Source organism: Tetrapisispora phaffii, chromosome 12, assembly GCF_000236905.1.
Source record: "Tetrapisispora phaffii CBS 4417 chromosome 12, complete genome".
NCBI classification, from domain to species: Eukaryota; Fungi; Ascomycota; class Saccharomycetes; order Saccharomycetales; family Saccharomycetaceae; genus Tetrapisispora; species Tetrapisispora phaffii.
Window position 1 is genome coordinate 297,858 of NC_016531.1, and position 22,925 is coordinate 320,782.

General features: G+C 34.2%; 9 protein-coding genes across 9 annotated transcripts; 6 read left to right on the top strand and 3 right to left on the bottom strand.

Annotated features, from left to right (window-relative positions):
• Window positions 1-115: 115 nt before the first annotated feature.
• On the bottom strand, window positions 116-700 carry ICS2 (Ics2p; the record flags this gene model as incomplete). The annotated part of the gene is made up of 1 exon (XM_003687885.1): window positions 116-700. The coding sequence occupies one exon, from the start codon at window positions 698-700 to the stop codon at window positions 116-118; it is 585 nt and encodes a 194-aa protein (XP_003687933.1).
• Window positions 701-2,314: 1,614 nt separating this feature from the next.
• On the top strand, window positions 2,315-3,733 carry AMN1 (Amn1p; the record flags this gene model as incomplete). Its single annotated transcript, XM_003687886.1, has 1 exon — window positions 2,315-3,733. The coding sequence occupies one exon, from the start codon at window positions 2,315-2,317 to the stop codon at window positions 3,731-3,733; it is 1,419 nt and encodes a 472-aa protein (XP_003687934.1).
• Window positions 3,734-4,153: 420 nt separating this feature from the next.
• IFA38 (ketoreductase) lies at window positions 4,154-5,197 on the top strand (the record flags this gene model as incomplete). The annotated part of the gene is made up of 1 exon (XM_003687887.1): window positions 4,154-5,197. The coding sequence occupies one exon, from the start codon at window positions 4,154-4,156 to the stop codon at window positions 5,195-5,197; it is 1,044 nt and encodes a 347-aa protein (XP_003687935.1).
• Window positions 5,198-5,746: 549 nt separating this feature from the next.
• CDC28 (cyclin-dependent serine/threonine-protein kinase CDC28) lies at window positions 5,747-6,640 on the top strand (the record flags this gene model as incomplete). The annotated part of the gene is made up of 1 exon (XM_003687888.1): window positions 5,747-6,640. The coding sequence occupies one exon, from the start codon at window positions 5,747-5,749 to the stop codon at window positions 6,638-6,640; it is 894 nt and encodes a 297-aa protein (XP_003687936.1).
• Window positions 6,641-7,481: 841 nt separating this feature from the next.
• CSH1 (mannosylinositol phosphorylceramide synthase catalytic subunit CSH1) lies at window positions 7,482-8,633 on the top strand (the record flags this gene model as incomplete). Its single annotated transcript, XM_003687889.1, has 1 exon — window positions 7,482-8,633. One exon carries the CDS (start codon window positions 7,482-7,484, stop codon window positions 8,631-8,633), a length of 1,152 nt encoding a protein of 383 aa, XP_003687937.1.
• A 251-nt stretch (window positions 8,634-8,884) lies between these two features.
• On the bottom strand, window positions 8,885-10,267 carry TOS1 (Tos1p; the record flags this gene model as incomplete). Its single annotated transcript, XM_003687890.1, has 1 exon — window positions 8,885-10,267. One exon carries the CDS (start codon window positions 10,265-10,267, stop codon window positions 8,885-8,887), a length of 1,383 nt encoding a protein of 460 aa, XP_003687938.1.
• A 3,590-nt stretch (window positions 10,268-13,857) lies between these two features.
• On the top strand, window positions 13,858-18,417 carry PDR12 (ATP-binding cassette multidrug transporter PDR12; the record flags this gene model as incomplete). Its single annotated transcript, XM_003687891.1, has 1 exon — window positions 13,858-18,417. One exon carries the CDS (start codon window positions 13,858-13,860, stop codon window positions 18,415-18,417), a length of 4,560 nt encoding a protein of 1,519 aa, XP_003687939.1.
• A 415-nt stretch (window positions 18,418-18,832) lies between these two features.
• On the top strand, window positions 18,833-20,512 carry EXO5 (Exo5p; the record flags this gene model as incomplete). The annotated part of the gene is made up of 1 exon (XM_003687892.1): window positions 18,833-20,512. The coding sequence occupies one exon, from the start codon at window positions 18,833-18,835 to the stop codon at window positions 20,510-20,512; it is 1,680 nt and encodes a 559-aa protein (XP_003687940.1).
• An 890-nt stretch (window positions 20,513-21,402) lies between these two features.
• On the bottom strand, window positions 21,403-21,855 carry GRX5 (monothiol glutaredoxin GRX5; the record flags this gene model as incomplete). Its single annotated transcript, XM_003687893.1, has 1 exon — window positions 21,403-21,855. The coding sequence occupies one exon, from the start codon at window positions 21,853-21,855 to the stop codon at window positions 21,403-21,405; it is 453 nt and encodes a 150-aa protein (XP_003687941.1).
• Window positions 21,856-22,925: the final 1,070 nt, after the last annotated feature.

The following is a 22,925-nucleotide window of genomic DNA, read 5'->3' on the forward strand; positions in this document are numbered from 1 at the left end:
ACTAATAACGTTAAACTAAGCAAACGACACTATATATATTACATTATATCAACTACAATTGTAGATACAACGTAGTTGTAGTATCCTGGGTAGAATAAAGGCGGGTCATGGTGCTTCACTCGTCTTTATAACAGTCATAAATGTCACAATTCGGGACGTTGATGTCAATTTTGGAATTGTTATCAACATCTCCAGATTCTGGACAGCTGACAAACTTTTTATTACTCATATCTATGTTATTGCATCTTGCAAATTCAAACAGACTCTGGTAGTTGGATGCACTATTTCTTCTTATCTGATTTTGTGTATTTAAAATAATATCATTCGTCATGAACTGCTGTTTAGCGACGGATTCTTCGAAAGAAGCGCTATTTATACCTATGCCACTTGCACCATGGTTATATTTGGTGATATCATGTCCCAGAAATGGTCCGTATGTGGTGAATGAGATGGGTTGTTGTTGCCTGCGATGTATACTTCTTCTTCTGTCGTTCAGTATGAGTGACTTGTTTGTATCGTTTTTACTCTTATCGAAGGGACTGTTCTTCAGTTCGTTGCTGCCGAAGTCATCGAAATGGTGAGAACTAGCTGGAGAAGTCTGGGATACCGGTGAACTCGGGAAACTAAACTGGCCCATGCTCTGCCGTTCGTCATCACTCAGAGTGAATGCAGCGGATTCTCGTCTGGGAGGCGTGTCCATTTGGTATTACAGATTTAGCATAGAGCCTAGAAGCAGTTGGGTGTTTACAATCAACAAATTATCAACCTTGCCATGTACCAAGATATGCGATATGCTTGCACCCACAGAACACACTTCCTTTTATATGGCTGTAACTGACACAACAGTTTTTTTGCAATAATTATTATATACAAACATTTCACTATATCATCGCACACATTATATTAGTTACGAAATTGATAAGTGAGATGCCTTTGATATGCAATATGGGGGACAGGGCATTGACATATAATGATGTCAACATGAAGCAACCCTCAGTCCATACCCACAAGATTATGCAGTACCTCAAAAAGACATTTGTGCTCCTCTTTAAAATGAAAAATTTCTCAACAGCAATCGAGACGAACAAAACAATCCATCTGGTTGCAACAAAGACAAGATCAGGGGGGGTAGGTATAACATTAAATCTCACAATGAGGTTGAAACAAAAGAAAGAAGAGCCATTAAGACGGTGGCTGACGTGAGAGCATCCACACACGCACACACGCACACACAGAGAGGTTCCCTGGACCCGAGAGCGTCGAGACTTCTTGTAAGAAATAAGAAACTACAAACAACACAAGGCCACTGTCCCTTATATATATATTCCATGCCATCCCACTGTTCAACTTCTAGAACCCTGACCACCCCACCGACACCACCACTCCGTTAAATGCTTGTCATGTTCATTCCACCTATGTGTTGAGGTGGATAACCAGCACACAGTAGAGAACATTCTTTCTTTGTGCTGCACACACAACTGCACACTGCAGTGCTGGGTAACAGTTGACAAGAACAGACGTTTTTGTGGACCCAGCAGAGCAAGCAAAACGACGCGGGCGACAGGGCGACAGAGTTAGAAACAGCCGTGGACTTTGATCCGAGGGCGGTGCTTCCCAAAACGGAAGTGTGATTACTGTTTGGTTTATCCGAATGCGGTAATAGTTCCTTGCGGGTTTCTTTTGTGCTTGTTCTACAGATCTCGAGATTTGTATTGCTTGGTTCAAAGGCATACCTGTAATGTCTCATGTGTACTCTGCTCATGCAAGGTGACAGCATTCTTTAAAGGACAGAATGTTCAAATGACAGAGGGATTTTGTTATTGTTGTTCTTGCTACTATCTTATATTGTAAACAAATAACGTCAGGGACTATGTTTAGCTACTGGTTTCAAATAAGATGTTTCGACATCGGCAATTTCATTTCGTTTACCATATATAAATGTGTGTGATATATAAGTGTGTTCTTCGGTGTGTTTGTAATCTTGAGCACTCGTTTTGTAGTTTTGTCTTAAGCACAACAAAACTAACCATCGACATCTACTAATATTTTGGGTCTCGTCGCCTGCAGTTCTTATACTTTTTTTTATGACAATTCTATGATTTAACATATTTTACGTCCCTTTTTTTATACTTCAAATAATTTGTGATCATAGCATTTTAATTCTATTTTTTTAATCTATTAAAAGTCGTTCCTTTAACAATATTTCAAAGTCATTCCTTTCATTCTTTTTTCTCATTTTTACAATACCTTTTTTAACTGCAATTTTTTTGTTCTACCAATTATTTAATTCAAAATAGGTAAACGTCACAATAATATGAATATGTTCAGTCGGTTTGGATATCCACGCAAAAGGCCATACGAACCATTGTTCGATGATGTCAGCAATAGAGTTTCTAAGAGACGTAACTCAGACGATTCACAAAATAGTGCTGAATTATCAGTAAAGACGCAATTCAACAATAATACTCAACTTCCCACTCCAGAAGTTTCTCCAATTAAACCAAGTGGGGTGCTAGAGAGAAAATTCTCAGAATTGAATCTCATTAAACATATTCCAAAAACAGAAGATACACATCAAATATTCAAGATTCCTGAAATTCTAGCGAATATTCTTAAATTCGTACAGCTGCAAGATTACTGTGAATCTGATAAGCATGCCAAAGAGATAAAGACTCTGCTCCGGGGCAGAAATGCTCCACAATCCTATAGACATTGTTTGATGATGTATCAGAATGAGGAAGTTGCAAAACACATTTGGAATAAACTAACAGAAAAATCCTCACAAACTACAACAAATAATGACTCAAATACTCTATACAATTGTCTATCAGTCAACAAATTATGGTACTATCTTGGTGCCCCAATGTTTTCTGAACAGATTGTATTTGAGAATGAAGACATGTTCAGAAAATTTTTAATAAATCTAACAACACCAATAAAACCAAAATCCATTATCATTAAAAATATACGTTCAACTGTCGATTACACCACTTATTTATTAAACCCAAATTTAAATCTATCAGAAGTGACCCATTTAGAATTGAAATTATGTCACTATTTTGTTCCACCAGTACAATGGTTTAAAAATCTAACAAAGTTAGAGACGTTATCATTCCCAGGAAGCAAAAAAATCAGCGATAGGTATTTATTTGAGGTCCTAATGGATGGGTCATTAAGCAATCTGAAACATTTAGATTTAAGGGCCTGTGAAAATGTAACAGATGCAGGAATCGTTTATGTAGCAACAAAATGCCCTCAATTACAATCGTGCAATTTAGGGAGACACAAGTCTGGAGAATCGATAACTGGTGTCTCAGTGGCAGCATTATCCATGCATACAAATATTGAAACGCTGGGTCTAACCGGATGTAACATTAACGATGCTGCCATTTGGGAATTGGCTAATACATGTGGAAAAAACATAACGAGATTAGCAATAAACAATTGCAAACTTTTATCAAACTTGAGTTTGAGAATAATTACAAATTATACATATTTTCCAAACTTATCAGTGTTGGAAATAAAAAACGTCCCGGGATTCATTGAGGTGAAAAGTCTTGTAGTCTTTAAAAATTGGAAACATTCAATAAAACGCCCATTTTTATTAGAAACTTGCGAAAGAGTGAATAAATTAATACAGACTGAAGAATCAAAAGTAATGAGAACTAATTCATTGACTGCCATACGGGATATGACAGAATGGGTCAATGAAAATATTGAAGACAAATGTTAACTGTTCCATTCGGTACCAAAAAATTACCAACAAATACAGATGATAATAAAACACTTAAATAAAAAAGATATAATAAAAGTATCTGTAATTATATATATAATTAAATCTTAATGACTTTACGAATAATATTTAAAAATTGTTGAAATTTCTATTCTGATAAATAATAAAGAAGTTGTTATATATAATGGTATGTCACATTGAATCCTGTCATATACCTTTAACGTGGGCTCAAGGCCATTTGGCAGCCGTAATTCGATTTCGGGAAAAAGCCAAAATGTCAAATTGTGAACATATTTGGAACTTATAAATACCTTTTTATATAAAAGACATTGCTGATATCATTAGTATTCATTTAGTTCTATTGGTTTACGGTACATACAACACGCCAATTACAATTGAACTTAGAGAAACTCACTGGAAATGGCTGTTTCATTTATTAAACAATTAGAAGCTGTTAGTAGCAGAAGCTCCTGTGTAAACATTTTACTCTGGTCTGTCTTCTGTTTTGGTATTTTAAAGTCAACAACTTTACTCTTGAGGTTTTTAGCATGTTTCTTTGATTTATTTGTGTTGCCACCGGTCGATTATAAGAAATATGGTGCTAAGAATGGTAACTACTGTGTTGTCACAGGTGCTAGTGATGGTATTGGTAAAGAATACGCTGCTCAAATGGCTAAACGTGGTTTCAACTTAGTATTGATTTCAAGGACATTGTCTAAATTAGAGACTATTAAAAGAGAATTCACTGAAAAATATCATATTAAAGTTGAGATTTTAGCAATTGATGTCTCTGAGGACTCTGCTGAAAATTATCAACAAATTAAAGAACTATGTGAAAAATTACCAATCTCTGTTCTAATTAACAATGTTGGACAATCTCATTCTATCCCTGTTCCATTTCTGGAGACTGAAGAAAAAGAAATGAGGGATATTATTACAATCAACAACACTGCAACTTTAATGATCACTCAAATAATCTCCCCAATCATTGACAAGACCGTCAATGGGTCTTCCAAGAAATTACGTGGTTTAATATTAACTATGGGCTCCTTTGGTGGTTTGATCCCAACGCCTCTACTTGCCACCTACAGTGGCTCTAAAGCATTTTTACAAAGTTGGTCTAATGCCTTAGCTGGGGAGTTAAGTGAGAAAAATATTGACGTGCAACTTGTTGTTTCATATCTGGTCACCAGTGCTATGTCCAAGATAAGACGTTCATCTGCCTTAGTGCCAACTGAAAAAGCGTTTGTTGCTTCAACTTTAAAGAATGTTGGTAGACGTTGTGGTGCTCAAGAAAGATATGCCACCATTACACCATTCTGGTCGCACGCTATCTATGAATTCCTAATAGATGAATCATTCGGTGTGTACTCCAAGATTGTCAATAGTATCAACTACTCTTTCCATAAGTCAATCAGAATTAGAGCTTTAAAGAAAGCTGCGAGAGAGGCCAAGAAAAATTAAATGAATAATATCTGAATATGATGTATCTTTTATCTCAATATCTAAAGAAAGCTTCCAACATTGACTTCCAATTTTATTTATAGTATACGTGTGTAGATAGCGATAGATAGATGTATAGCATGTGATTAACCTGCAATTATCTATCGTTCTCAAGATATAATTGCTTATAATAACGCCTTACATATATGTAAGCGTATATATCTTTTTCTTTTTACCCTTCTTTGTGATCTCAGAGCTTCAGCTTTGTTACGTCAAAAAATTTCAACTTTCCAAAAGAAGAAAGGCAAACACCAATGTCGAGTAACCCACACCTATATGAACTTTGAGGGAATGTATATTTAGAATAAACTCATATAAATATATGAAAGATTGTATATTTGAAAGTATTATCAAAGTTTCAAGTCTAGCTATACTAGTAGCGTTTTGAATGATTGATATTTTTCTTTGATATCTGGATATAAGCGACGATTTTTACGAGAAATCATCTAAGGAATACATTAGGCAGTTCTGTTTCCATCTCAGAAAGCACAAGGAATACTAAGTACACAAATGAGTGGTGAATTAGCTAATTACAAGAGGCTAGAAAAAGTCGGTGAAGGTACATACGGTGTTGTTTATAAGGCATTGGATCTTCGCCATAATCAGAGGGTGGTTGCATTGAAGAAGATCCGTCTCGAGAGTGAAGATGAAGGTGTTCCGAGTACAGCAATTAGAGAGATTTCACTTTTGAAAGAATTGAAAGACGATAATATTGTTAGACTCTATGATATTGTACACTCCGATGCACATAAGTTATACTTGGTATTTGAATTCTTGGACCTGGATTTGAAGAGATACATGGAAGGTGTGCCTAAGGATCAATCATTAGGAGATAATATTATTAAGAAATTCATGATGCAATTATGCAAAGGTATTGCATACTGTCATGCGCATAGAATATTACATAGAGATCTGAAGCCACAGAACCTATTGATCAACAAAGAAGGTAATTTGAAATTAGGTGATTTTGGTTTGGCAAGAGCCTTTGGGGTCCCATTAAGAGCATATACACATGAAATTGTGACATTATGGTATAGATCACCAGAAGTGTTACTGGGCGGTAAGCAATATAGTACAGGTGTTGACATATGGTCTATGGGATGCATATTTGCGGAAATGTGCAACAGAAAACCACTATTCAGTGGTGACAGTGAAATCGACCAAATTTTCAAGATCTTTAGAGTACTGGGAACTCCAAACGAAACCATTTGGCCAGATATCGTATACCTACCAGATTTCAAGTCTACATTCCCAAAATGGCACAGAAAGGACCTTGCTCAAATAGTCCCTTCATTGGATTCCAACGGTATTGATTTGTTAGACAAGTTATTAGCTTATGATCCAATCAACAGAATAAGCGCAAGAAGAGCATGTGTTCATCCATATTTCCAAGATTCCACTTAGAAGACCAACAAATTCCGTCCCCTATTTTTCTCACCCAACTGGCAGGTAAATCTATTCTAAATCATTATAAACATAAGTAATATATATATAATGGATCAACAACCCCATCGGAAATAGTGTATATAGCATATTATACCATATAGCAGCATCTACTCATTGTTGCTATAAAAGCAAAAGCAACACATTTCTTCAAAAGAGAAATGAGACGCGTAAATAATGATCTTGCAGTGGCTGTCTTTTCAGTAAAGTCACGAAAGTTCGAAAAGCTTAAAATTGAAAAAATGGTCTCAATAATCAAGAAGAGACATTAACGAACAAGATACAATCAAGTTAGTCGATATTGAAAAATATTGAAAACGGCAGAACAAAAAGGAGAACTAACGTTTTGTTCAACTGATGAACTTTAAACATTGAAGTCCATCAGTTGAATTGGTGAAATGTTTTTTTGCTAAGGAGTAGACAATACTTGCTAATTTATGAATGTGATGCTAATGATAATGTTGATGTGTTTTATTCAACTGCTATTTATTGTATATTTAAATACCATTTCTTGCTTGATTAGATATTTCGGTTTTTGCTTTCTCACTCTTTGTTTTTATCGACTGGTTTATATATATATATATATATATAAGATCTCCAGGTGTTTGTTGCCATTACAATAAGCAGATCAAAGAACGTCTCAACGTGTTAACCTCTCTATTGTTTATGCACATATAACAGAAGGGAAAGAACACATTGTTTTATTCGTTTCCATCCCCTCAGTAATTGAGCTCTGTTATACCGGCGTCGTATTTTATTGATATACAACTCACATTACACGTTCACACTTTAATATCTAATAATGAGAAAAGAGCTGAAGATTTTTATGTATGCAAACATCTTTTTGTTTTTGTTGGCTATTTATGTCACTTTTGATTTGTTGACTATGGCAGTCGATGATACTTTAAAAGATGCTATTACGGAATATGAAATCAACCATCCCGCAACGGATGCTAAGGATAATCTGATACCAAAGATTATTCATCAAACTTACAAGACTGAAGACATTCCGGAGCATTGGAAAGAAGGTCAAAGTAAATGTAAATATCTGCATTCAGATTACAAGTACATGTTTTGGACAGATAAGAATTCTTTGGAATTCATCGAAGAACATTATCCGTGGTTTGCAAAATCATTCAAAGCTTATAAATTTCCAATAGAGAGAGCCGATGTGATTAGATACTTCATTTTAGACTACTATGGGGGTATTTATATCGACTTAGATGATGCTTGTGAAAGGAAATTAGATCCTCTGTTACAATTCCCTGCTTTTGTTAGAAAAACTTCTCCAACAGGTATTTCGAATGATGTTATGGGTTCAAAACCACATCATCCGTTCTTTATCAGATTACAAAAAAATCTAGATAAATATAATAGAAATATCCACATTCCTTATTTTACAATCCTAGCGTCAACTGGTCCTTTGTTTGTAAGTTTGATATGGAAACAATATAAAAGGTGGGGAGTCACTCCAGGTGATGAGATTAGAATCTTACAACCAGAATACTACAAGATGCATTCATACTCATTCTTCTCGATAACAAAAGGTTCATCCTGGCATACAGAGGATGCTACCTTCATAAAATCATTAGCATCTCATATTCTTGCGTGTGTTGTTGCTGGGTTTGTATTTGCATTCTCGATGTTATACTTAGAATATTGTTTCTATGCTTGGTTATGTTCAAGAAATGATAAATCCTCAACAAAAACTAGATCATATATGTCGTTTAAATTTATGATGTTACCAATACATAAAGTTTTAGGTGTTTTCTACAATTTTAGAAAGGATGAGTTTCAAATGAGTGATAATATTAGATTACAAACTTTGCCAAAGGAAAATAAATATGCAGGTTCTTCTAAAAAAGCAACCAATTTAAAGAAAAAGAGAAAAGATTCAAATGTGTCTTATATGCATCTAATAAACGATTTGGAAAGTAATCTAGAAACAGTTTAAAACTATTATGTAAGTGAATATAAATACCTGAAATATATATATATTATGTTAAAAATTTAATGAACATTTTTAAATTTAAGTTTTCTTCAATTTCATAACCTTTGAAATAAATATAATTTCAATTTCATGAACTATGAGTAAATTCTATTGGAAAAAATATAAAAACTAATATCTGTGTAAATAAAGAAAAGTAAACTTAAAAATATCCTTGTAGACATAAAAATTACAATACAAACTGCTATTTAAATTAGTTAAGATAAAGCAGCAGCAGAACCAGCCTTTGCTAACCAAGAGTCAACAGTGTCAGCACTTAAAGATTCAGCGAAGTCATCAGAAACTTCGACAATGTGAGCAGTTTGATCGCTGCTGTTGAAAATAACAGCAGCCTTTAAAGTGCCAGATGTTGGTCTGGTGAAGTAATCTTGAGTACCACCACCACCGGTAGATGTACCATCGTTACCTTGACCATCGTGGATGTGAGAAATCAATTTATCGGAACCAACACTTAAGATTTCGAATAAATCAAATTCACCACAGCCAGTGCTCCAACAAGAACATGAAGAATCACCATATTGTAAAGTACGTGGAATCTTGGCATTTAATAACCAGATAGCTGGCATGTCTTGGTTACTGGCAGAACCGGAAGTGTCACTTGGCATAGTGAATTCAAAGACGAAAATCTTGTCCCCACCACCGAAACCGTGGTAAGCTGGAATACCATCTCTGTAATAACCACAGTCATTACCGCTACATTCTTCACCGGAGAAGATCATGAACTCATTACCAGATAAGATGGTAACATCACCCAAAGCTTCAGCGGAAGAGGCACCAGTGATACCATCGGCAGCAGCATAAGAAATGGAGTTACCGAAACAGGAAGACCAGACACCAGAACCTTTAACACCACCTTGGTGGTTCATGAAGGTACAGTTGGTAGTGGAACCTGGGGTGAAGTAAGAACGTCTAGTCCAAGCACTTGATGAGGTAGAAGAAGAAGAGGAAGATTGAGCAGCTGCAGAGGAAGAAGTGGAGGATTGTCCAACAGCAGAAGAGGAGGTGGAGGATTGAGAAGAAGAGCCAACAGCGGTAGAAATGGAGGAGGAGGTAGCCGCGGTGTCAACATTTTGTTGGGCTGGAGAAGTGTTTTGAGCACTGCTGATGATTGTGTTGACCTTTGTGTAAGAAGAAGTCATGTCAGCAGCAGCACTAGTAACTGGGTTACCGTTGCTGTCGACAAAGACAGTTGAAGTGACTTCGACCCATTCAACAACGACGTCTCTCTTATGACGATGGGAGACTGGGGCACAGTCAGCGACATCTCTTTTCTTCAATGAAGTACCTGCATTTGGATAGTAGACGCCGAATTGAGATAGCTTGATTGGACCTCTGAAATGAACAGATAACTCTTCATTCAATGGAGCTAGACTACCGCTGAAGGAGGTAGATGCTTGGTTACAGATACATGAACTTTCATCCATGCTGGTGACGTCTTTGTAGGAACCGGAGTAACCAACGTTGGAGTAAACAATGGCATTGGTGTTGGAACAATAGTAATTACCAGCAACGTAACTGCAGTCAGCACTGGCCAAACCAACAGCTGTCAAAGCAGCTAATGATACGGTTGCTAATTTCATTGTTGATATTGCTTGTTTTTTTTAAGAAGAATGAATGACTAAAGTTGGATTAAATTTGATTGAGTTTGTTATATACTATATAGTCTATAAAACAGAGAAAGAATAGTGAAAGATTAAAAGGTAAGATTGTTTTCAGCTGTTAGCCATAAAGATAAAATGACTAAAGTTCACCATCTTTTTATCAGATAAGAGAATACTAAAAATATCTTGTAAATATATTATATAGTAAAATAAAAATTTCATTGAAGAACAATAAAATAATATTTCCATTTTCAGAACAAACAATAACAGGAAAAATATATATACCTTGAAACCTCAAGTTCAAAACAAATATGGACGTTTCTTCAAACCACACTAACGCAATCAGTAAAAATATTCAGCCACTAAATTCAATATTGATCTTATCGAAATAATAAGATATAACTAACTTCGAACCAAAAATAAATGGTGATTGGAGGTTTCATCAATAACCCACTATAGAGATTATAATATTTTCGAATTTCGAGACTACGTATCATATCTGAACTTGTACAGAGCATTCTTCCATGTTAAAAAATATATCAAGATAAAATTAGATCAATTACCCAATGAAAAAGTACCATAAATAGGTGATCTTACGATGATTTCTTAGTAAAATTACGAAACTGAATCTTGTTTTGCGTTTTTTTTTCTGGAGGGAAGAAACGGCGTGACAATCAAAATGGAAAAGAAATACACATGATGAGTGGGTTCGATACAGGCGTTTCTGAGGAAATGGGTGATATATTCGTTTTTCCCGATCTAAGGTTTCCTAAATAGGAAAGATAAATACAAAGTAATCTCGAAAAATGTAATAAAATCTTGGATTGCTTGACAGAGTAAGTAATGTACGGAGTCTCATATTGAGCGTATCTTGTTTTGTTCTTTACCAATAAGGGAAGTCGAGAAAAACAAACGTTGTAGAGACAATGTAGAAACAGACACACGTTTTTTTGAAGCATAGCTGCTAAGCCTCGAGATCCTTGTTTCGTGTCAAGCACACACAGCTTTAATAATAGTGTATCCGTGAAAAAAAGGTGTAAGTGTAAGACGGGTAATCATAGCAACTTTTTCATTGTTAGATTACCCGGCCCAAAATGAGACATCCGTTTTTGGAATTTTTCCCACGTGATACCAAAGTTTGGGAAGTTTCGGGTTGTGGGGGGGGGGCGGAAGGTTCGGATGGTGTCACGTGCAAAACTGGAATAAGATCGTTATAGGAGAAGATGAATACTTAAGAGAGGCTTAATGGTCTTTAGGAAAAGGTGTCCGACGTGATCTTACTATGCAAGCACCTCCTTGCGCAAGTATTTTATATTACTAAGTAGGCTGCAGATGGGACGGTCTCCAAGTAAATTTCTTCTTGAAAATTCAAGTTTAGTAAAGTTGTTTGGAGCTTCAAGGCCAAGTTACATCCAAAGTCAACCTAAAAGTTAAATGATTTAGCTCTTCATTGTTGACAGCAATGGTCATTGGAGCATTCTCTCCAAACTTCAAGTTGAATTTATTTTATCACATATATCATTATCTATTAAGACTAACTAATTGTCGATAACGTTACTCATCCCGAGCCGTTCAACTTTAGTACTTGCATATGATTTAGCCGTTTGCTTATTGAGGGTCTTTGTTTAACTGTATTTCTATAATAAATAGCCGATGAAATATATATAACTCAAACTCAAACTAAAAGCACACACACACCCCGTGAAAGATTCTATATTTGACATAACTACATATTTGGCGACTCTATCACACCGTCCCTCTGAATTTTTATAGAACACTATTCAATCAGTCCTTCATAGTCGCCTTTAATCTTGCACGTAATTAAAAAGGTTACGATGAGATACAACACGATATTTTTCTACTAAGATTAATTCTATCGCATGATCAGCTTATCCATTAAAAATAGAATATGCAAAGTATGGTGAATTAGCTAGTCACGAGAACTAATAAAAGGCATCAGCTAGCTCACACCTCTCATATTAATGGGTAATAAACATACTCATATATTCGTGTCTTCACTCTGCTGTTTGGCTGTTAGTATAAAACGGAGTTCATAATCAATAAATACTTAGTTCGGTTGTTAAAAGCAAGATAAGCAGTAACACCGGAATCTATTTCCTCTATGAAACAAAACGTGTACGTAGGTGGATATACAATACCAAAATCCAGAAACAGAGTTAATTACGGACAATTTAAAGAAAATGCCTTCAAATGACACCTCATTTATTGCAATCAATGACCATATACAAGAACGAACGAACGAACAATTTAGGAAAACTCTAATAGATCAGAAACCCTGACTTTTCTTTTTCAAACTACCGATTTATACTCATGCACAAGTACAGCTGTGCCTCTACACTTACAATCAGGTATCATATAAATTAAATAGTGACTGCACGGCCTACACTTAAACAAGGTTGAAATCGTTTCGCTCTCCGAACTGTCTTGTTTGTTGTACACGTTCCTATGAATAAATTCATATATAAATATTAATAATATTCATTTCGAAACTGCCACGCTAAATCCAATTATTTGACAAGAAGAGAAGAGATGTAATGAGGTTTAGAGTGCTTTGTTTTTTTTGTGTCTTATGTCTTTATCTATCGAGAGCACCTGTCTTGTCTTTCTTTTGTCACCATATATGTGTCGGTTGTTAATATTGTGAACCAACCGAAACCATTAAAAAGTCTTCTTCTACATCACAACATACATTGGTTTTTCTACTATCTTCTTAGACAATAGTATAGCTATTAACATTTTCGAAACTTTTAATGAGATGAGTTAATTTTTATCAAATTTCGAACTTTTGAAAATTCGCTTCCGGAATTGAAATTTTAACATTTTTCAACCAACTTTGAACGTTTCTTGTTTTTATAATAACCGATGACATGAAGTATGCATTTATTTAACTGCTTGTGTCATTATACAGTTAAAAATAAACAGCAATGCCACCTACTAGCAATAATCACACTATCAAATGACATAGTCGATTCTTTTTCTCTTCTGCTGATAGTATTCAAGTGTAATCAGAAACCTCTTGATCTAGTTATATTCCTTTGAGTACAATACTAGCTATCAATCAATAACCGACATTGCATTGCATTCACCATATCTTCGCATATGATACTTATTTTAAGTATGGCGTTTTACTATGATATCGTCTTGTTAAGAGCCATATCTTTAGTCAGAAATCTGGTGAAAATTAACAACCGTCATTACATGATATTTTGTTCAATAAGAAGATATACTTAAGCATTACTTGCTTTCTCTCGTTTATTACCTTAGTTTTATAAGAAAAAAGAAAGGTTGAATAATTAATATCTTATTTCGATGTTTATATATTTATATATATATAGGCTAAGGATTTCATTATATTCAAAATATCAACATGTTTCTTATTCAGGTGGGTTAATCGATTTTATACATAAACATTCCTTCCTTATTAACCATATAATACCAAATCAAAACCAAAACAATTTTCCTTTATTCCCTTTTCACATAAAATATATAAATATTTTCTAAACTTTTTTGAAGTGCCATATTTTTTTTTTTAATAACTAATATTTGCCATGTCATCTTCAGAAAGTAAAGAAGAGAATTATTCCAATGATAAGGAAAATGATTCAATTGCTGATTCCATTGAATCAGTTAAGCAATATAACGGTAGAGCCGAATCAATCGCTAATGTTTCAGAAGAACAATCTGCCACAGAACAATTATCACGTAACTTAAGTAAAGTTCTATCCAATGCCGATGGTGTCGAAAGATTAGAATCTCTAGCAAGAGTTCTATCTACAAAAACTAAGAAAGAAATGCAATCTTTCGAAGTGAATGATTTAGATTTCGATTTACGTTCTTTACTTAACTATTTAAGAAACCGTCAAATTGAACAAGGTATCGAACCAGGTGATTCAGGTGTCGCTATGAAAAATTTAACAGCTATCGGTGTTGACGCCTCTGCTGCTTATGGTCCAAGTGTCGCTGAAATGCTTAGAGACTGTGTCAACTTCCCAGTTAACTTCTTTAAGAAATTCTCTAAAAAAAGTAGTCTTCCCACTAGAAAAATTATTCGTGATTTCTCAGGTGTTATTGAATCAGGAGAAATGTTATTCGTGGTCGGTAGACCAGGTGCTGGTTGTTCCACTTTATTAAAATGTATCTCTGGTGAAACTTCAGAATTATTAGATGTTCAAGGTGAATTCAGTTACGATGGTCTATCTCAAGAAGAAATGATCTCCAAATATAAGGGTTACGTCATTTACTGTCCTGAATTGGATTTCCATTTCCCAAAAATTACAGTTAAAGAAACAATAGATTTTGCTTTAAAATGTAAGACGCCACGTACAAGAATTGATAATATGACAAGAGCTGAATATGTCGATAAATTAAGAGATATGTGGTGTACAGTTTTTGGTTTAAGACATACATATGCCACTAAAGTCGGTAATGATGTCGTCAGAGGTGTCTCCGGTGGTGAACGTAAGCGTGTTTCTTTAGTCGAAGCTCAAGCTATGGGTGCTTCCATTTATTCATGGGATAACGCTACTAGAGGTTTAGATGCTTCTACCGCTTTAGAATTTGCACAAGCTATTAGAACTGCTACCAACATGATGAATAATTCCGCCATTGTGGCCATTTACCAAGCTGGTGAAAATATCTATAAGTTATTTGATAAAGCCACCGTTTTATACAATGGTAGACAAATTTACTTCGGTCCAGCAAATAAAGCTGTTGATTATTTCACTAATATGGGTTGGGTCAAACCAGATAGAATGACCTCCGGTGAATTCTTAACCGCTGTTACTGTTGATTTTGAAAATACTTCCTTAACAATTAAGCCAGGTTATGAAGATAAGGTTCCAAAATCTGGTGATGAATTTGAAGAGTATTGGTTCAACTCCCCTGAATATCAAGCTTGTTTACAAGAGTACGATGACTATCAAGCTAGACATAATGCAGATGAAACAAGAGATAGACTAGAAGTTGCTAAAGAGCAAAGAAGACAACAAGGTGTCAGAAAAAGTTCTCAATACACAGTCAACTATTGGTCTCAAGTTTATTACTGTATGATTCGTGGTTTTCAAAGAGTTAAGGGTGATTCCATTTATACTCAAATTTATGTTTCTTCGTTCTTAATTAAGGGTTTGGTTGTTGGTTCTATGTTCCACAGAATTGATCCTAAAAATCAATCCACTACTTCTGGTGCATACTCTCGTGGTGGTATTTTATTCTATGTGTTACTGTTCTCGGCTGTTACTTCCTTGGCTGAAATTTCAAATTCTTTTGCCAATAGACCTATTATTGTTAAACATAAAACCTATACAATGTATCATTTGTCTGCCGAAGCTTTACAAGAAATTATTACCGAAATTCCTACAAAATTAATTGCTATTATTGTATTAAGTTTAGTTTCTTACTGGATTCCATACTTGAAATACGAAGCCGGTGCTTTCTTCCAATATTTCTTATATTTGTTTACTGTCCAACAATGCACTTCTTTCATCTTTAAATTAGTTGCTACTATTACAAAGGATGGTGTTACAGCACATTTTGTCGGTGGTCTATACGTTTTAATGTTAACCTGTTACGCTGGGTTTGTCTTACCAATTGGTGAAATGCATCATTGGATTAGATGGTTCCATTATTTAAATCCTTTAACTTATGGCTTCGAATCGTTGATGAGCACTGAATTCCATGGCAGACAAATGTTATGTAGTAAATTGGTTCCAAGTGGTGCCGGTTACGAAGATATCAGTGTTGCTAACCAAGTTTGTGATGCTGCCGGTGCTGTCAAAGGTAATCTATATGTTTCTGGTGATGATTATGTCCTAAAATCATACCATTTTGCTTATAAGCATGCCTGGAGAAATTGGGGTGTTAATGTTGTCTGGACTGTTGGTTATATTATTGCCAATGTTGTCTTATCTGAATACTTAAAACCCGTTGAAAGTGGTGGTGATTTGTTATTATACAAGAGAGGTCATATGCCAGAATTTGGTACCGAAAGTGCCGAAGCAAGAACTGCTACCAGAGAAGAAATGATGCATGCTTTGAATGGTCCTAACGTCGATTTAGAAGCTGTCATTGATTCTAAAGATGTTTTCACTTGGAACCACTTGAATTACACTATTCCTTACGATGGTGCTACTAGACAATTGTTAAATGATATTTTTGGTTATGTTAAGCCCGGTAAAATGACTGCCTTAATGGGTGAATCTGGTGCTGGTAAGACTACTTTGTTAAATGTTTTAGCTCAAAGAATCAATATGGGTGTTATCACAGGTGATATGCTAGTTAATGCAAAGGATTTACCAGCTTCATTTAACAGATCTTGTGGTTATGTTGCTCAAGCTGATAACCATATGGGTGAATTGTCTGTCAGAGAATCGTTACAATTTGCTGCTGAATTGAGACAACCAAAAAATGTTTCAATTGAAGAAAAACATGAATATGTTGAAAAGATTATTAGTTTATTAGGTATGCAAAACTATGCTGAAGCTTTAATTGGTAAAACTGGTAGAGGTCTAAATGTCGAACAAAGAAAGAAATTATCCATTGGTGTTGAATTAGTTGCTAAACCATCTCTATTGTTATTCTTAGATGAACCAACTTCTGGTTTAGATTCGCAATCATCTTGGTCTATTGTTCAATTCTTAAGAGCTTTGGCTGATTCTGGTCAATCTATTTTATGTACTATCCATCAACCTTCTGCTACATTGTTCGAACAATTCGATAGACTATTATTATTGAAGAAAGGTGGTAAAATGGTTTATTTCGGTGATATTGGCCCAAATTCTTCTACTTTATTGAAATATTTTGAACGTCAATCTGGTGTCAAGTGTGGTGTCTCTGAAAATCCCGCTGAATATATTTTGAATTGTATTGGTGCCGGTGCTACTGCTAGTGCATCTGCTGATTGGAATGACTTGTGGTTAGCTTCCCCTGAATGTGCTCAAGCAAGAGCTGAAGTTGAAGAATTACATAGTAGATTAGCATCAAGACCTGTTGAAGAGAATCCTGACTTAGCAGGTAGGTTTGCTGCCTCTTATCTAACTCAAATGAAATGTGTTGTTCGTAGAACTTTTATTCAATTCTGGAGATCTCCTATTTATATCAGAGCTAAGTACTTAGAATGTGTTACTTGTGCGTTGTTCGTTGGTTTATCTTATGTTGGTGTTAATCACTCTATTGGTGGTGCAAACGAAGCTTTCGCTTCTATTTTTATGTTATTGTTGATTGCATTAGCTATGATTAACCAAATTTGTGTTTTTGCTTTCGATTCCAGAGAATTATATGAAGTCAGAGAAGCTGCCTCCAACACTTTCCATTGGAGTGTATTGCTATTATGTCATACATTCGTCGAAATTGTTTGGTCCACATCCGCGCAATTATTCTGTTTCTTATTCTACTATTGGCCTGCTCAATATAATGGTAGAGCCGACCATGCTGGTTTCTTCTTCTTCTTCTACGTTTTAATCTTCCCAATTTACTTTGTTTCATATGGTTTATGGTTATTATATTTATCCCCAGATGTTCCTTCCGCCTCTATTATTAACTCTAATTTATTCGCTGCTATGTTATTATTCTGCGGTATCTTGCAACCAAGAGAAAAGATGCCAGGTTTTTGGAGAGGTTTAATGTACAATGTTTCTCCATTTACTTATGTCGTCCAAGCCTTAGTTACTCCTTTAGTTCACGAGAAGTCTTTACAATGTGGTGAACATGAATTTAACATCATGGATCCAATTGCTGGTCAGACTTGTGGAGAATTCTTGAGTACTTATATTGATAACAATGGTGGTTATTTAACTAATCCAAATGCTACTGCTGACTGTCGTTACTGTGCATATACCAACCAAGCTGCTGCTGTTGAAAAATTCAACATTAAATGGGACTACAGATGGAGAAACTTCGGTTTTATGTGGGTTTACATCTGTTTCAATATTTTCATCATGCTGTTCAGTTACTACGTGATGAGAGTCAAGGTCTGGTCTTTGAAATCAGTTCTGGACTTTAAAAACTGGTTCCATGGTCCAAGAAAAGATAGACATGAAAAAGATAAATCTATCTTCCAAGAAAAGCCAGGTGATGCTGAAAAGGTTGCTAGAGATACCAAAATCTCTGCGTAAATTTAGATCACAATAATATCCTGTCAAACTGTTTCTGCATTTATCATTACCTTATATAATACATATATTATGTTTACCGTTAATTAAATTTATTTACAAAATACAATATAGAAGTTTAAAACTTTAGAATGGAACGTCTATTGTTTCTTTTATCTTAAGTAATTTTGATTTATTAATGTTTTCGATTTGTTTTATAAGTATCTTAAAATATTGAAAGAGTACAGGCAAAATGCCGCTTTTAGTAAAATTATATATATTATGATATGCTATTAAATAAGTAAGATTTTTGAACTTCTCTATATAAACATACAAGTATATATATAAATAAATAGTTATTTACTCAAATGAACCACATAAACAATGTATTTTGTTTCATATTACCGTAAGAATTGTATTAGTAACATAGCCAAACGTAATGCGAATATCACGATCCATAGTTTCAGAATGTTACAATGCAACAAGAAGATATAAAAGTAATCAAACTCGCTTCGCTGAATCAATTAAAGACACTTCCTTATTAGAAGTGAATAAGGAGAAAGAGTTCATAAATGGATTACCACTTATAAAGGATAAGATAGACAAAAGAAAAGTAAATGATGTTAAGATCACAAACTCAAAAAGTGAATATATAAATGGCAAACTAAATATTGTAAGAAATATTTTTGGTAATGATTCAACTAACGAGAATTTTATCAATTACAAGTTTCCAAAGGGTGTCGAAAGCCCATTCAATGCTGTAGTTGCAAAAAAAAAATCAGTTATCTCTAATAAAATTACTGGGACAGACAGATTATCCGTTACTAAATTACTAACAAAACGATGGTGTGAATTAAGAGAAACTTATGACATATATTCAAAAATCCCAATGTTTGAGACCACTGCAATAAAAGGAGGGAAGGTTGCCCACAAAAAACTAGAGACTAGGTCACATCCAACACCTAAAGAATGGACCCGATTTGTGGAAGATTTTGAAATGAATATTCCAACAGATAAATATCATAATTACATTGAAGACTTATTTAATTGCAGCATGCGGTTTGTTTCCCTATTTAAGCTAGGTGATGCTAGAGAAATCTTGTGCCATGCTTATTTAGACAACACTACGGGAAAGTTTTTGAAGAATGTACCGAATAGTGATAATGATATCTTAGTTTCTGGTATTATAGACCATTTAACATTAACAGAGAAAATACCGACTATATTGGAAAATCCTGTCAAGAGACCACCATTTGCGCTATTCTCTGTTGATTATAATGATTGTTTTACTAGTTTTCAATCTCTTTTAAGCTGGCTAGAAATGAATAAGTCATATTTGGAGTCGAACTATGAGATAGTCGTATCTGATGTAAAAACGAGATCATATCGAAGCAAGCCATCACAATCTTCAGTTATACTTGCCGCAAAATACCAAGCAATGTACTACCATACATTTTTGCATTTATTATCATTAGACCCATCTGTTACATATCAAAACATTATTATCAACGCACAAAGAAGAGGCTATGATGTAGATCAACCGATAGATCCAGCAAAATTGATAAGTTTAATAGAATCTAACAATATAATTTTTGAAGACATGCGCCATTTAAGAGATGGAGAGAATATCAACTTTGAACCATTCGATTCAGATGCCAGAAATTACTATAGTGATAAAAATTCGATTTATGATCTTAATAAATACAGTGATATTATCACTGATCGCAGAGTACTTGAAAAATATGGAGAATTGTTTACGAATTGGAAAATACCCGTATCATTAAGATATATGGCAGCAAGGTTGGCACAAATGTATCATTTTACTGGGCCATTACTTTCAGATCAGTTATTAATTGAATATTATTGTTATGATGATAATTTTCATAACATATTTTTTAAGTATGATGAAGAAACAATAACGAAAGAAGCTTTTGATAGTACTTTATATTGGTTTGGTAAAAGGGAAATTGAACCAATAAAACCAACTGTTTCAAATTTACTGACGTATTGCAAGTATTGTGATTACAATAAGATATGTGCTTGGAAAAAAAATGGAGAAGAACATAATAGAAATCTTGGCAGAGATCTGATAAATATGACTAAGGCTCAACAAATGTAAATACATTATAGATAGATCTGCTGTCTCATCTTCATCGTTTTTAGTAGCTAGTTACTAATCTTGCATTCCAAAAATGTTCTGACAGATTAAAATCATAGGATTATTTGGTAAACAAAATAACAATAAAAAATTTAAATTTTAATTCAACTTGACCTATTTTGTAACATGTATATATCAAATTGGATAATTATCATTTTAAAAGTAAATTTTACAGTAATCGAGCATATTTTTTTCTTTGTCGGAAGAAAACAATGCTTATTGAGAATTCTAAAAAGCTTGTCTTTTGCAAGGCATATAAGTAGAACTGTTATGTTATAAAATACATTACAGCACAGTTGAAATATTACGATTTTAGTTCCATTCTACTTCCTAGGATAATTATGAAATCAACATTAAAATTATTAATGTAATTTTCGTATATCGAATTAGAAATCTGGAGTTCTTGAATTCCTCATTGTTTTAATTAATATTTTTACTTTGAAGGCCATTTAAGATAAACCTGCTCTAGTTTTTTTTTCTAGATACTACAAAGAAGAACATTCTCAACTCTTTGATGGAATATCAATATATGCACAACGAAAATTGACTTATTTGAATCAAAGAGCGGAGTTTGTCAATTAAGAATACAGTTATTGACAAATCTAAAGGCATGAGAATACATTCATAAATTAATCACATAATGTTCCATTTTACTGTATAGTAATCTTAGCTTTTCTTATATTAAATGTGTTGGTATTATGGTTATAAATAATTATGTACAAGTTATGTAATATAGCATAAAAATTTGGTAAATGTAGAAAAAATTGCTAGTATGTCCTTATGCTTAATGTTGTGAATCTTATCGAGGTGATATCATGGCCTAGGAAGGAATGATTCGACAGGTAGATAATTTACTCTGATCCCTTAACGTCGTCTTCAACATCACATAAGACACCAGCTTCATCTAGAAGCTCAGCCAGATCACCATTTTGGGCCATTGTAGTCAATATATCACACCCTCCCACAAATTCTTTGTTTAGATATAATTGTGGAATGGTTGGCCACTCACTGAATTCTTTAATACCGTCTCGTAATTCTGGGTCTTCTAGAACATTGTAGGCAGCAAACTTATTAGGATCAATTCCTTGATGATCTAATATTTCGATAGTGGCTCTTGAAAAACCACATTGAGGGAACTCTGGTGTACCTTTCATGAATAACACCACAGGGGCTGAGGAAACACAACCTTCAATAGCTTTCTTGGTTTCAGTGCTCAAAAATAATTTTGCTTGTGGTCTAAAGGGAATATGTGATGATAAAGCAGGGGAGTACAGTCTTGTGCTTGCAAATCGTTTTAAAAACATTGTTGTTGGTGGACTTAATTGATTATAACACTTGAGAAGTATTTATGCAGAAACTACAATATATAGTTGCGATCTTTATGTCTATTATCTATTAGGCTTAGTAATATTTTAAAACAAGGCATTCGATTTATATAGTTTTGATTTTCAATAGCGAATAATTAAGTTGACTAATAAGAAAGCTGCTAAATAATAATTATGAAGAAAATATAAAATATTAACATGCAAAAGACTGGTAAGGTTATTCAATTTTAGGGGAACTATACTGAAGTTAGATCAAAATCATGAAGTGTATATTAACCGTCTGTTCCAATTGCTGGTAGTTACTGTGAAAGAAATGTAAACTACCTAGTTTAATTTCAGAGTAGAAGTATAGTAGACTATTCAAACATATTCAACAACATTTTATCAAGCTCAGATGACTTAACTTGAACTGCTCATGACTTTTTGAGTGCTATCCATTGTTTTTATACAAACATCTGAAATTACAAGAAGAAGTCTCGTCAGCAAAACGTCAGCTCATCTGAGTACGTTATTTTGATTAGATAACGGGAGGAAAAGTACAAAAAAGTATCTTACGTTTAGAGCTCAACCTTAAGTAAACTAAACTAATATACAGCGAGAAAGATATGAGAAGTTTCATGGACTGTGATGTTTCTTATATAGACTGATTTTGACGTTGGTGTTGAAACATCACTCCTGCATTTCATATTTTATGAGTCATTGCCTAGACTTTTAGGTTGTGTGTGACATCTACTATATGCATTCGTCAACGCTGCATAATGAGACACACAATCAAGGGGAGATTTAAGTCAAAACTCAGAAGAATGTCATTGATAATGACATTAGTCATAGAAGTATATTAAGTCCATGCCTACTTTTTGATTATTTTATGAGGCAATTCTGTCAGAATTATTGTAGTGTATGTGACAGAACTAAGTGTTTATGACACTTTGAGTCCAGAACTAATAGATCACTTACTAATGGAAAGAAGGTCTAGAACAATCTTCCAAGTGGTAGTGAAATTTCTCACTACAATGTAAATGGCCACGTGATAAACACAGATGTACAAT